Raw genomic sequence first — 15063 nt, 5'->3', positions numbered from 1 at the left:
CAGAACCTCAGACAGAGAGCCATTAGTGTCTGCTGCTTGGCTAACTGTGGTTGGCCCATATTATTTTCCATTAGCCTATGTAAAATAAATCCCACAAAGACAAAAGATAAAATAAGCATTACTACATACATTCTGCATTATGTTGTTAAAATGTAGCAGAAAGAAAATGTGCTACCCATTCTCCACGTTGAAATCAATGGGCAGATGATGGCCTTTGGGGTGTGACTGTGTGGGTTTGTCTCACCACTAGATGACACTCATGTCTGTTGAAAACCTCTTGCTGCCTCTGTCACTGGCTGCAGGTAGCAGAAATATTGAAATCTGAGATTATCCTGGAGTTTTGTATCCAGGTGGGAAGTTCCCTGAACACTTCTCAGATATGGTCACTGCCTGATTAATGAAAGTTGTTGTATGTTAGGAAGCCTCACTTTTGCAAAAATGAGATGAGAAAAAAGGATGAACTGACTTCAAAATGCAGGAAGTTTCCTTTCCAATGGAAGGAGGGAAATGTGCTTTTGGTGAGATGGTTTCTCCTGCAGAGTTCTGGAGCACAGCTATGGATTAGTGAGAGAAGGCAGTTGACTGGTGATCAGAAGCATGGGGTGTCCAGGGTCCAGGTCCTGCAGGATGCCGGAGCTCTTGCGAAATCTTGGCCATGCTGTGCCTCTAATCTAACAGCACTTTCAGGAGGCCACAGTGTTACTGTAGTATCACTGTTATTACCCAAGTTGCTGTCTGCAAAACTAGGACAACTCCTTGCCACCGAGGAGACCCACGAGATAGAAACCATTCTTGTATACAACTGTTCAAATATTATAGTGTGACAGGCTGTAGCCACCACTGCARTGAAAAACATTTTGAGTGATTCTTTGTTCTGTTTCAGTGTTTGATTCTAAGTATTTGCTACTGCAAATCTTGGACAGAGTAGTCAGTAAAAAAAGCCCTGAGATTAAAATGGTGGTGTGGCTGTAGATTAAAATAGCCCCCACAGCAGAAGAGGAATATAAAAAAGAACAGGCAAAGCATGGTGTTTAAAGACTGTTGTAATTGTATTTCTGAGAACACTTCATGGAGAAATGGCATTTACTTCTGACTTACTGCTCAGTGTAGATACATGTGCTTATCAGTGCCTAGACAAACAGTGAAAAAAACAGAGGGGTGCAAATTCCARTTCTCCTGGAAATAAGAGAATATCACATTTAAACAGCCTGAGATTGCAGCCCTCAGCCCTGTCCTCTGATCAATATGAACAGGCTGTTAGCCTCGTGCAGAATCCCACTGGACTGCACTTCCACAGATCTGCTTGCGAGATTACGGATATATTTTTTTTACAGCTTAGCAAGTGATTATAGAGATAATGGCGGCAATTTGTTAGCAAGCTAACCTTTACAGAAACTTCTTACTGTGAAGCTCTTCTTTTCACATTGCGCATCTTCATTATATGAATAATGATAGTCTCATGAATTTTACCATTTCAGGTTTTCCCTGGCTTGTGGTCTCTGTTTCCTCCTTTTCTACAGCAGAGGAAAGCTGTTTCCCAAACACAGGCTTTCCACTATATGGGCTTGCAGTTCTGGCCAGGCAATTAACAACTTTACCCACAATCAATACGCAGAGTATTCCTAAGTGCATAATGCAGTAGATAAGGAGATGAAGATGGATTTCTCCTGTGTCCACAATAAACCTGGGTATTTACTTGTCTTGCAGTAAATATACTTAGCTCTTTTTAATCATGACAATRAAATCAATAAAAGATATTTTACTTGTCTGTCCAAAAACTAATAAGATTTACAAGCAAGTAAGGTGTACTTGATAAATTATCAGATGGAGACTCAAGGGAGCTGGTTTAGCCCCTGGATCTGCCAATCTGACTATTCCAGATAACACTTCTGTGGAGCCAGACAAGCCTGAAAATATTCCATACAACTGGTCGCCTAGTCCTCACTTTGTTACTGTGGCAATAGGACAAAGAAAATGCCATATATTTGATTAGAGCTATTATCATACAAAGGGGGAACCAGATCATATTAGGGAGCCAGTTTACAGAACAGCTTGTTTACTTTCGGACAAACGGTACTGCCTATGAGAGCTCAGTCTCAAGCACAGTTCCTGCTGACTTCAGTAGGAATCTGGTATGAGTTAAAAGTGGAGGCTCAGTAGTGCTCTACAGAGAAGCATAATGATGATTATAACAAGGATTATAATTGGAGATTTCCAAAGTCAATCAGACTGCTTCTGATAATAGCAGTTGCTGTCTTGTGGCTAAATTGCCTAGACTAATTCTTTTTTAACACCTCAGCCATAAGACTCATCATTAGACAAATGCCATATCCTAATATATACTGCAATTTAAACAAAATGAGAGCTTCACTCTGTTTTTTAATCTCTGTGATATTCTGTCTTGATGCCCACATATGGGGAGGGGCGGCGGGGAGGAGAAGTTTATTGTAGGTAGAAGACTGCATGGACTGTTCCCTATCAAAAGATTTGCAGGCTTCTTGGTCCTGAAAAGTCATGGGCTCTGCAGACCTGTGGTGCATATTGACATTTGAAAAATAAGCAATAAATAAAAATTAAAACAAATTTAAGTGATTTGTTGCAGCTCTTAATGCTACAACTCAAAAAAAATCTGAAAGGAAATAACATATTGAAATATAACAGACTGATAAATGAAAGGAAAAGGTCAATCAGCAGTTCAAAAACTTAGAAGCACAAAAATTGGTAGTCTCCAGCTAACAGAAAAAAAAAATTTCTATTGCCTTAGATAGTCCTGTAACCAAGGTACTCCACAAAAAGCAATCTCCTTCCCGCAAACAGCAGCAAAAATCCCAACCATATAGTGAAAGGGATATTGGATAATTTTCTTCAGTYATATACTATGGCGTATACAAGGTATAATTTATGTATACAAGGTATAACTTTCCATGTGGAAGAAGGCTCAGTCTCTGAGCTCCCAGATCGTAAGAGGCAGATGTGACGGATCCTTTGACTCTGTAAGATCTAACTGGCCTTTCTCCTAGTCCTTTGTTTGCTTGCACACCAGCTTTTTAAGCTTTCTAGGAGCTGCTGGTTCATAGATACCCTTTGTCTGTGCCTTCTTTTGAAAACTCATGGGAAAGGAGAATGAGTCTTACATGTAGTGGAGGGGTGAATATCAAAATGCTGAGAAGCTACATTATAATGGACTATGTCTACACTAATGCTTCGATTCACTGTCTCTGAACCCAGTATGGCCTATATTCATCCAGCAAAACCTTCTCTCCCTTCAAATGGGGTAGCTGTACCCAGTCCACCTACTGGACACTGTCCCTGGCCCACACTAACACCTTAATCAYGTTGGAGTGTTCTTTGGACCAGCACCAATAGGCCAACTCAGGGGCCATACTAGCAATGCACAAATAGGCCAGTGAGGGCATGGCTACCAGTGTCAGTCATTTAGCTTACTTGTACAGTTAGCTCTTCAGCAAGAGAACTTGAAGAGCAGAAAACACATTCTTGCTTATCCCAAACCCCCATTTTTCTTTTGCACAGAGCATGGATTTGGAGTCTCAGCCAAAGAACTTGTCCAGGGTCAAGCAGATGCACATCCTACAGAGATGGCAATGTACTGTGTCTTCGTTCATGACAAGGTCATGCTCCTCACTGGTCTATCCAGGGTCAGTGCCACTGAGGAAGTACCCTGAAGTTGTCTGGARTATTTTTAGGCTTGTTCATTCTCTGGATCTGTTTTAAAAGGAGAGTGTTGTACTCCGAAATAACAGCACATGTTTTCAGAGTTATAATCCGCCAGCAGTTAATTCAAACTGGCCTGATTTCTTTGTGCCCCAAATTGAAGCAAGCTCCTCAGCTGCTCACAAAATCAAGCCATTTTTAGTTTGAGACCTACCTTTCAGCAACTGATTGGGAACATTATGACCTGCCTTTAAACTGTAATGTGTTACAAAATTACAGGGGCAATTTATAGGACAGCAGATAGTTCCATTTGCAAGTAACTGACTCCCCGGTGCATTATATCTTTATAATGAGTCAATAAAACAAGTCACAGCTACAGCACAATGAATGTCAAGAGGCACAATGGAGAGTAGGTATTTTTAATGATTTAATCTATCAGCTCCCTGAACAAGCACTTGTACTTTTTGGAAGTTTACTGTACTACCCTGTACAAGGTAACTGACTGTCAATATTTCAGCTGCATCTCTTGTACTGCAGTGAGATCAATACTTCGTACCACCATCAGCCTTGCTGGAGGAGAAAAGTCAGTTGAGCAGTTATCTGGCCTAAGGACAAACACTGAAAATAAAAGGTTAAAAACATCTTCTAGGACTCAAAGGCTTGAGGCAATGATAGCTAGACACAGAGAGTATCTACATTCATGGGGATTTATAGCAGTGAAGATTCATCCACTGGTTTGCCCAGCTGTGTCTGAGGTTTGTGGTGGAATAGTTACACATATGGTCTTTGAAGGGACAGTGGGACTGAAAGCCACATGAAGTCCTTCCCAATCACACAAATTTGTTCTCCTTGAAAAGTAGAATAGGACAAGACAGGGCACAGCTTTGAAGGGCCTAGCTGAAAGCACAAAGCTTTTGTTATTTTGCAGACCAATGCCTTTCAGTTATTATTTTTTTACTTACTCTATTTATAGTAGTACTCAAAACTGAGTACATATTTTGCTGAGGGGTGAATAAAAGACTAAAAAGATAGCTATCCCTGCCTATAGTGTCTCAGCAATAAACTCAGGTCAACTAGAAATTCAGCTACACTTTTGTAGCTGTTATTTGCTCAAAGTCGAGGTTTGGGGGAGCTTGTCTATGACACCGGTCTGAACAAGAACTTCCCTGCACTCACTGCTGTCCCCCCTGTTTAGCAGTGTGGCAGCTGGATAAATGTGGAAATGGCAAGTCTGTAAAGGAGAGAGCAGCACAAGTAACCTTCAAATTGCCAGTGTTTCTCCAATAGGTTTGTGGCTGCTTCTGCTGAGCACTGAAGAACGTGGAGTCAGCTTTCCTGCTTTAAAACAAGGCACATACGCAAGTATCTCCCTCTAGTGAAGCGATGTAACAACTGCTAGTGTACCTTGCTGGCTGAGGCACTGCCTTTACACCGTTTTATGCTCTGCAGTACACMTTTGGTTCTGAGCTTTATATTTGCATTTAGTTTATGTCCACTCCTTAAAAGCAAAGGGAAGAAAATTCGTTTGCACATCCCCTGTGTCTCCGTGGGAGAAGCCTGCCCTTGCAGGAACCCAGAGGACAAGACTGTCAGGAGTGTCAGCAAGCTGAACATGGGCCAGGGGGGGAGCAGCCCTTTTGCCTGAGGAGTTTTTATAAATAACATGTTTGGAAGAAGAGATGTGCGTCTGGTCCAGGATTTTGGTAAGCTATACACTTGTGCTGGGATCTAGCTAGTGGTAAAAAGACACATCTTTTTACAATTACTTTGAAAAAAGAGAGATCTTCAGTACGGCAAAGAAGCACTGAGAGTGCTCTTGGATGTTTGCCTGGATTGTGTTTTTATAAAACTAGGAAACACCTGAAATGGCTGGAAGGTGTTAGACTCCTCAAAATGACAGGAAAGCTGTCATATTTTCTTTTTTAAAAATAAAATGCTTTAGATTTTCAGCAAGAAAGTAGCAATAGGACTACACAAAAATTTACAAGTAATTTAGTAAGCTAAATGCACTTTTAATTACCTAATTCACAGTGTATATTACCTGCTGGCATTGACACAGTTCACATGTCTCATTTTAGCTATTTCTCCAGGCAACAATCCTCATTATGAATATTTAAAAATGGCTGAATGACTCAGCCTTCAGATTTATCTAACCAAAATTACGCATTGCCTATATACTATCTGTACTATTTTTGATAAAACGTGACCATGGCACAATGTTTCTGTAGGTTTATATTTAAAGTCATTTACATTTTATCCACATTACTTCCTCACCTAGCCATATTGCTAGATTACCAGGTGACAATATGAATGCAGCAACAAAATCAGAGGAACCCATAGAAAAGGCTGGAACAAGGAGACTGGGTCTTGTATTTTCTGGAAGCAAGGTACTTATTTAGATCGTCAGTGGTGTTAATTCACGATACCTTACGATACTCCATATTATTGGTGACATCACGGCCTCTAACAAATCTCCAGCTGAATTCCTTAGAGCAGAGCGTTAACCTCATAACATGTCTCACACCTGGTTTGCCATTGTTCTATATGGCATAGTATATAGGTATACATGCTGTCATAGGCAGAGCTGTATCAGTGCTGACTAGGTGTCAAATTATAGAAATGATATACTCAGCACACATGTGCTAACAGATGATGGATCTCTAGCTTTTGCTATGGTGAGTAGACTGCAAATAGAATGATGCCTCATCCTGACATGCTTTTCCATACATCCAGTTGGTACATGATATGATAGGGAAGTAGATTATTTTCATTTTAGCCAGATAGATAGTCTGATTTTCAAAAAATTTTTTTGATGGGAAATAAATCAGAGTCTTTAAGAAAGTACATATGGACAGAGACAGGCAAGAACAGCACTTGAATATCTTTCTCAGACTACAGATAAATGGTATTTCAAAATAGCATAGCAGCTGCAATGTGTTAATCCAGTAATATTTATGGGGGGGAAAGGCAAATGTTCAAAAACCTAAGCTGCCASTGAAGTCTTTGAAACTTTTGATTCTTAATAATTTAGGTGAAAGTCACTTAGCAAGTATGAGAAATGTATTTKCTGGAAAGTAACCTATTCCCTTTGGGAAACTTGCCCTTTGGACTGGAGCAACAGAAAAACAACAAAAAATACTTTTGAAGATGACAGGGAAATACTGTGAAAGCCTAGCATCAAGAGTAAGGAAAAGGYGAGAGGAAGCAGCTTCTGATGTCTTCATTAGTTGAACCTCAAAAGCCTTCATGCCACATTTTTATGAGAAAMATATAAGCATTGCTTTAGGCACTTGTGATGATTAACTTCTTGTCTCTTATCCAGACCTTTGCTAGTTCCTGAAAGATGTATTTTAAGAGATATATAAACCCCTATGACAAAAAAGTTTTCATACCCTTGTTTACCATGGCTGGGAGTGGGGCAGCTTTACCTGCATTTCTAGATCTATARTTCTAGCCTCTGCAAACAACTGCCCTCAGAACCAATTCAAGGTTTCTCTGTAGTGAAAAAAAATTTGAATTTTGTTGCATCAAAGCTGAAGGGGCTGAGTTGTGGTGTCTGGCATAGGCAGAGCAGAGAAAGGCAGCATGTTTTTTTCTTTTTACTGCCCTTAGAGTCTCTTCAGGCACTTCCCACTTTCTTTATGCCTGAAGTAGCTCTGGTTGCTTCAAGTCATGCCACAGCTGAGTGTCTTGACCTTCTCCCTACGCTATTGTGTCTTCTATTTTTGCTTTTGCAGTCACCTGCAAAATGTTCAGTCTATGTGGAATGGAAGTTGGATGCTTAGGACACTCCAGGCCATGAAAGAATTCTCTGTTTTTGGCAAGACACTTTACTAACCTGGTGTATTAGCAAGTTAAATCTTATTTACATCCCTGAACATACAACCACTGTATCCCTCCTTCTCCCATGTTCCAGCTTTGCGGTCAACTGGTTCAGATGTGGAGTCAGACTCCATCTTGCTTTCCTCTACAGTTGGTCCCATGAGTGTTACATGATGGCCACAACTTAAGGATCGCTGGGCAAGATGTGTGTTGTGGCCTGCTGAGTGGAGCTCATTCCCGTGGTGTCCACTTCAGCTCTCTCAGGCTGAGGGCACAGCAGCCTGACTATCCCTTTCCTGGATTGTGCTACAACCACTGGGACACCATGTGGAAGGCAAGCACCTTGTGTCTTGGAAAGAGTAAGCACTTTGGTGATGGAGATTTCCAGGTTTTTAGCAGAGAYGTCCTGGTTTCCAGACCTGCCCCAAAGTAATGTATCCTGGGTTGTACTGGGATCTCATTCTCAGATTGGCCTGCTAATCCTTGAATCACTGTCCCACTGACCACATCCTTACTGCCTCAGAAGTCCTGAGTCTTACCTGGACCACTTACACACCTCTCTCTTTCCTCTTATTTCAGCTAGTAACATCTTCAAAGCATCTTTCTTTTATGCTATTTAGTCTCACTACCATACAGACTGTCTTCTTTCTTTCCCTGGCTTTCTGCTTCTTTCCTTTGTCTTCCTCTGAGATGYATACTACAAGAGCATCTTGTTTTTCTGAAAATAACAAGAATATTCAAGTCATTGAAACATTACCTGGRCTGTTAATCTCTTAGGGTTGATTCAAGAAGTGAACGAGAGGACTATAGGGCTCTAATTTCTTTCATTCTGCAAACTGCTGTGTAATTATGCAAAGCTGTTCCCTTACGTTTTCTGCCGGACAAAATATGTAGACACTTTTCTTGCCTTTTGGAGGGAAATGCTGTRCATGTGCATAAATGCTTTATCTCCTCCCTGAATTAAAATGAGACCTTACATAGCTAGTAAATTGCACATTGCTGGGGTGAGCAGACTGGCAGCTCAGAACAGAGTCTCATTTCACAGCACATTGCTTGTCTCAGCAGCCAGGCATCCTGGAATAGGCTTGGTCTGGTTTTTGGTCTGTAACTCATTGTGTAAATGCCAGCCAAATTAAAGCAAAGCAGATGGGACAAGTCATTTGAAGATTAATGAAGCTAATTGCATTAAAAATTAACTTTACAGATGTCTTTTAATGGAAATGATCCTTTCTAGCTCATAATAGCTGGTCAAAAGGAAAGGATCAAGTAGTAAAAACAGCCAAAGCTTAGCAGAACACACCTACAAAGAGTTATTGAAAGTGATAAACTTTTTACAGACTTACTTAATCCCCATTAAACTCAGCTAGCAGTCTCGAAAACTAATTTCTTTCCTAGAATCCTATACTGCTTTGTGAACTTTACCATTACTCTTAAAATGTAAAGCAAGTAAGCACTAAAGAAGTAATTCTTTAGTGATTATTCACAGTGTAGTCTACTATGTCATTTATAGTTGCCATCGAAATTTTTTGAAACTTCTGCTGAGCAGTGACATTTTACTTTGTATTACTGGCTATACTTCCTGTGAAAGTGAAATGGCTATCAGGGATCAGTAGTGCAAACAAATTATTTTAACTCTACAAAAATGCAGACAAACCTGTCYCTAAAAGTGCACCTTTCCCTGCCACTTCACTGATTCCTGAAACGGGTTCTCCTTGTGCAAAGCCTCAAGGATGACCAGATACTAAAAGACTGTCCTACAGGGTTTTAAACACAGAGATAGGAATTAGCTGCATGTTTAGTTTATAAATCAGGGGTAATATAGGTGTGGCAGAATCACACTAACACAAAAAGAAAGCCTTAGCAGAATATTGGCAATATGGGCATTGTGAATAAGAAGAGCACAGTCTCCTGGCAGAGATTGGCTAGGATTTCTGAATGACTGGATTGTCCAATCTGTGTACAGAACCGGCAACTGCCACACTCCAGGAGTAAGACTTGACATTTTAGGGGAGAAGTACATAAATCTCCAGGTTAAAAGATAATTAAACAGAGAGAGAATTTAGAGATGGACATTGTTATCTAGGCTGGTTTTTATATAGAGACTCTTGCACAAACAAAAATCAGAGGCTATATAAATGACAAACCGGGCAAACTTTCTCAAAGTTTTCTGTAAGTAAAGCCAGAAGGAGAGTATTAAAAAAAAAAGAAAGAAAGAAAGGGAAAAAAAGAACAAAATCCACCCTCTTCTCCTTGGACTTGAAGTCATTAGATACCTGGTGAAGTATGCCTTCACACAGCCATTCCTCTGGTGCTCCTCTAAAAAGATTGTCGTCTTAAACATCTTAAAAGATCAAGGCAATCATGTCTTCATTCAGAAAAGTTTTCCCTATCTTTTCAGTTCTGTAAAGAGCTTGAGCCCATGTTTCAGTCCTTTGCCTAAGTGCTGTATGAAAGAACATAGTGTAAAGCTTTTTCTTATGTCCTTACTGAACCTGGTCCTGAATGGCTATCCTGAATGTTAAGTCTTGTATAACCAGGAATGATCTGTCTGAATTCCATAGSTTTTATTATAAGAAACCTCGGGAAGACATGAAAGTTTGATGTAATTTGMATATTTCTGAAATATACAATCTATAAAAATAGAATTTGAATAATTTCTTACTGACTACAGACAATAAATTCTTTTAATATAAAGGAAGGTAAATTTCATAAAATTATACTGCTTAAAAGTTGTCTTTGTTCTAAAGGGCAAAAGGAAAAAAGGACAGAAATGTTTTATCCATATGAACATAGAATTTGACTTTTGTCCAACTCGATCTACAGATTGGAGGCAACAATCATGTCAATTAAAACAGAACAGATATAGTTTTAGAYTGTTTTTTTTATTCTCACGGTAAAGTGTTAAACACTATGGCTTCTTAAACTATTGTAAATGACATATTTTGAAATATACTCACATTTTGTTGTAGTCTTTGTACAGCCTTCCCCACTTACAGAATACTTAGCCTTATTCTGTAATATTTGTTGTGTAACTTATACTGTAATATACTGCACTGAACTGTTGTATTGATTCATTAGATGTAAAATTGATGCATAAGAGATTTCATCAATCATCTGTTTCTGGGTCCAATGAATGTAAATTCTTTGGCACACTCCAGACTAGACGTTTTGTCTCCCAGGCTCCATAATAAGGTAAAGGGATATTTTGCTTTCCTGGAATATGCACAGGGCTTCTATAAAACTGCTACTGTGCTTCTCTAAAAACAATACATACTCCAAAGTACACTCAATTAAACAGTGGGACAGTAATTCACTCTATCATCATATCTGCATGGTTGAAATAAGTGAGCCAACAGAGACATTCATGAACTACAGCAGATTCTGATTATGCCATATTCCTCTTTAAAAYAAGGAAAACATGAAACTTAGAATTGTGCATACTAGGTTTGATAATGTAGATTTTAGCATACTATGTCTGAGTTTAACTCAGTTTGTAACTGTTTCCATGCAGGAATGGATTGTGATCATGCAAATTATTAGCTGAATTTTTGACATTTATATGTCTATTATGATGGCTTTCAGAATTGGATTGATTTTTTACAACAGAATGTCATTATAGCACTTGCAGTGACATCAAGAACAGAACTTCAGCTTGATCTTCTTTTACAGAAGCTCATTACAGATTCACATAAGAAGACAACCAACACGTGCTGTTGCCATGGAAACAAGATGCAATATCATGAAGCAGTATAGCGCATATTCCAAAATAGAGAAGACAAAGTCAGAGCAATTACAGCACAAGACTGACAGGCTTTTTATTTCTACCCTGTACGGATCAAAGCAAAACTCAGCTCCTGCTCTTTGGAATAAAAATCTTCAGTGTAGTTTTCAGGCTCTGGTTTCATCCTCCTGACTGAGGAGTGAGTCAAGTTCAAGTCAACCAGTCAGGTATTGATAAAACAGAGGTAAGCAAAACCAGCAGAGAGCAAAGTCCAAACAGCTGGTATTTCATTAAGATATAGAAGAAGAAAGGCTAAATCCAAATGCAATAGTTATTCAATATCAGTGGGCAGAGCACAAAGGATAATATTTCTTGTGACTTGCATTGAGTAGAGAACTCTCACAATTTTCATGCCACCTAGACATTCAAATACTTCTGGACATCCTGGACATACTGTATGTGTATGACATGTAGGCAGGCTTCTCAAACTTCTGCTTGCAACTAAAGTGAAAATTCTTTTAAGCCATTTAGAACAGCTCTGTCTGATCTAGAAAGAGTTTGGACCATTGCCTCTGACTACAGAGTGCTAGCTAGTGAATATGAATACCTGTATTTCTTGTTTTTATTAAGAATGCCAAAAAATAATAGGAATTCTACATTGATGGAAGCAAGAGCTTAAGGGGGGAGATTTTATCCTTCATGTAGAAAGCCTGTGATTGCCACTTAATCCGCATGTTGCTTCTACCTTCAAGAAACAATCTCATATCCCAACYGGGGGTCTATGAAAAGCTCTATTGGAATCCCTTTTAGCAAAGCAGCTGTGGGCAAAACATAACTTGGAAAAGAAAAACAGTAGTACGATTTTAAATAATATTCAGCAAGCCTTGGAAGGTTRTGCCATGAAGATAGCAGTTTGCCACAGCAGAGGGTTACTGTGAGTTTCAAAAACATTTAAGGGAATGATGCCAGATGTGAAAGAGAAAAATATTACAGTATGRTGACATCATGCGAGTGTGCTTAGTAAATCAGGCTTTGGGAAGTTTTCCAGTACCTGAATATGAATGTGTGGTATGCCATTATTTAATTATTATAAACTCATAAATTGTCATCCACTTCAGGAGCTCATGTTTCTGCCAAGTTAAATGTCTTCAAAATTGATAGGTTATGCTCACTATTTCAACTGTTTCACTCTTGAMTGGTTCTGTTTTGATTTAAGAAACACGATGAAAGATGGTTAGAATTTGGGAGAAGATTCAAAATTTTATTTCCAGTAAAACACATAAACTTTAATAGTAGTGAGAACCATTTATGAGACTAAAATACCAAACATTGTTAAAAAGAATACTGGTCAGATTTTGMAATAAAACTGGGCAAAGAGATAACATTTATTATTACAAAAAACACTGGAAAATATGGATTTTTTTCATCTTTGAATATAAATTTTCTTTCCTAAACACCTAAGTCAGTACTCAAGCAACTCAACTAAAATTACTTTTTTTTCCCTAAACCTTTTCCTTGCTTTTTTTTAGGGGCATCTGGGCTTTTCTTCTCTTTCTCTGCTTGCAGGACTGCTTCATCAGCTGCCAGCGCTTCTTGTTTCCTGAGCTCAGCCTCAAGCAGCTTACTTCTGTATGCTTCCCGAATGCTGAGAATTCTGCCTCGTGTTTCGTCTAAGGATGCCTAGCCAAAAACAAACAGCAACACCCCCACCAACGCATGAGTGTTGAATACACCACAAGGAACCGCATCCTTCATATTTCTGTGTTTGCTGTATCCTTTCACTATGTTTCACATTGTGTTTCTGCTATATGATTTTATGGGGCTTCATAGGGCACCTCYGCTTTCCTTTTTATCTGCTCATGCACTTTTATTGATTGTCACAATAACACAGCTATATGCSACCATGAAGAAGAAGAGAAAGTTCATGAAAATCCTTTTTAAATTGCTGGCATAATAAGCTAATTGTGTAGGAGGGAGGATAAGGCAACAGATTGGTTACCCATCTGGATCTAGTCCTGATTCAATTACTGACTTGCATTGTCACCTTAAACAAATCCCCTAAGATCTGACTTTCTGCAGTATTGAAGTGGCTTAGGAGACAAAGTCCCATTCTGAGAAGAGACTAGAGCCTAAAACACACTGACTTGCAATGAGACTTAGGCCAAGTGAGACTTGGAAACTTTTGAAAGCTTTTCCCTTTAAATTTCCAGCCTGGACAATGGAGAAACATGGATATCTTTGTATAGTCCTCTATGGTCGACAGATGAAAATTCAGTAAATGTGCTGATTAGCACAGTATAGATATTCACAAGTAACTGATTCTAAATTCTTACTGTAAAACATTTTAAATGAAAATGCTTTCTAGAAAGAGCTGAGGCACTACTCTTAAAAATTGACCTTCTATTACGTATTATTTTAGGCATTGAAAATCATAGCAATATCTGAAAACCTCAACATGTATTATTGTTAGGGAATCAGTAAGTCACTAGTAAAAGACCCCGGCTCCTTGCAGGCTTCTAGTTAAGTACTATACATCAGTCTGTCTGAGAACTTATTAAGATGTTTTCAAGTGATTGCTTTAAATTAATTGGTGTAATTTAAACTTATTTTTATTGTCTTTTATCCAATTTTAAGAGCTCTGGACAGTGGCCAGCCAATTGTTAGTGGTTATTGTTTCACCACTGTGTAACAAAAATGTTTGTTTCTGTTGGCTCTCAAAACATAAGCCAATTTTGTCAGGATACATTCACCAACTTTATTGCTTGAGTTAACGCCAAGGATGGTTCTTACACAAACGCTATCAAATTTACTATTTGTAGCCATGTTTCTTTAAAGATTAATAGTTCCAAATGTTTGTTTATTGGCTTTATGCATATTCCAGGCAGGCTGATACTGTGCGCTCTATCTGTGCTGTTAGACATATTAGGAGGGGCTCACCCTTCTACATAAATTATCTTGTTCCTCATTACTTTCCAAAACAGCACATACAATTCTACAACAGAAAAATGGCCAAATTTTATCTAATATGTGTCCGGTCATATATACCAAATGCTTAATTAACTTTCACTTTAAACTATGCTGTTATGGTGATATTCTTAAAATAGTGCTGTTGCAAAGAGCTATATCAGGAAATGTACTAAGAATATTATATTAAGAATGTTGTGTAGCATTATATTTTTTTCTAAAAGTTTCAGTTTTAACCTTTGTCCAAGTGAAATTTCAAGCTTTTACATTGTTTCTAGTAAATGATACTGAATACAAAAGTCTTGAGAATGGTTATCTACTTTAAAACAAGGTATTTGTGCTAGTGCTGGACATCACAGTAACAGTTAAACTTACCTGCAGATTCTCATACATTTCAAGTATGTTTTGCTTCAATAAAGTCCTAGCTTTTTGTTCTTTTTTCCTTTCTTCCAGAGCCAGCTCTCGAAGTTCCCTAAAATGGTTGATTTTTTCTGCTTTACGCATCTCTTGCTGCTGAATGATAAACTCAGTTCTTAGAACAGACTCAGACATTGTTTTTCTGGAAGAAGTACAAGGACATTTTTTCTCACCTTAAATAAAGTTTTGGAATGTGTATAAGTGACTTAATACCGATAAACATACATTTGGCTTATATTCTGCAATATAACCACTGTGATGCTAGACACAGTTAAGCAGATGCTTTTCCTCTGCTTATACAACCCTGATTTTTGAGGTCAGACTTTTCCATATTTGAGTGTCTGTTTTAAAATATTTGTAAAATCATGCTCATCTTTGAGCATATGAAAACTCCTGCTTATGAAGGTCATTTTTAATTTGTAAGAAACATCTTATTTTCAGAAGTTTTTGGTATTAGGATAATTCAA

At 38.5% G+C, this 15063-nt stretch overlaps 1 protein-coding gene across 1 annotated transcript in view; it reads right to left on the bottom strand.

The window, feature by feature from the left end:
• Positions 1-4177: 4177 nt before the first annotated feature.
• The window catches only part of ADGB (androglobin), a 141090-nt gene continuing 130204 nt past the window's right edge, over positions 4178-15063 (bottom strand). The window contains 3 exon segments of the mRNA XM_085310817.1: positions 4178-4277; positions 12708-12895; positions 14555-14738. Coding sequence (XP_085166943.1) covers positions 4178-4277; positions 12708-12895; positions 14555-14738 — 472 coding nt within the window.

This window comes from Rhea americana, unplaced genomic scaffold, assembly GCF_003343005.1.
Source record: "Rhea americana isolate MKP2758 unplaced genomic scaffold, rheAme1 scaffold_108, whole genome shotgun sequence".
Lineage (NCBI taxonomy): Eukaryota > Metazoa > Chordata > Aves > Rheiformes > Rheidae > Rhea > Rhea americana.
Note: the sequence above shows the minus strand (reverse complement) of the source record. Positions and strands in the feature narration are given on the sequence as shown.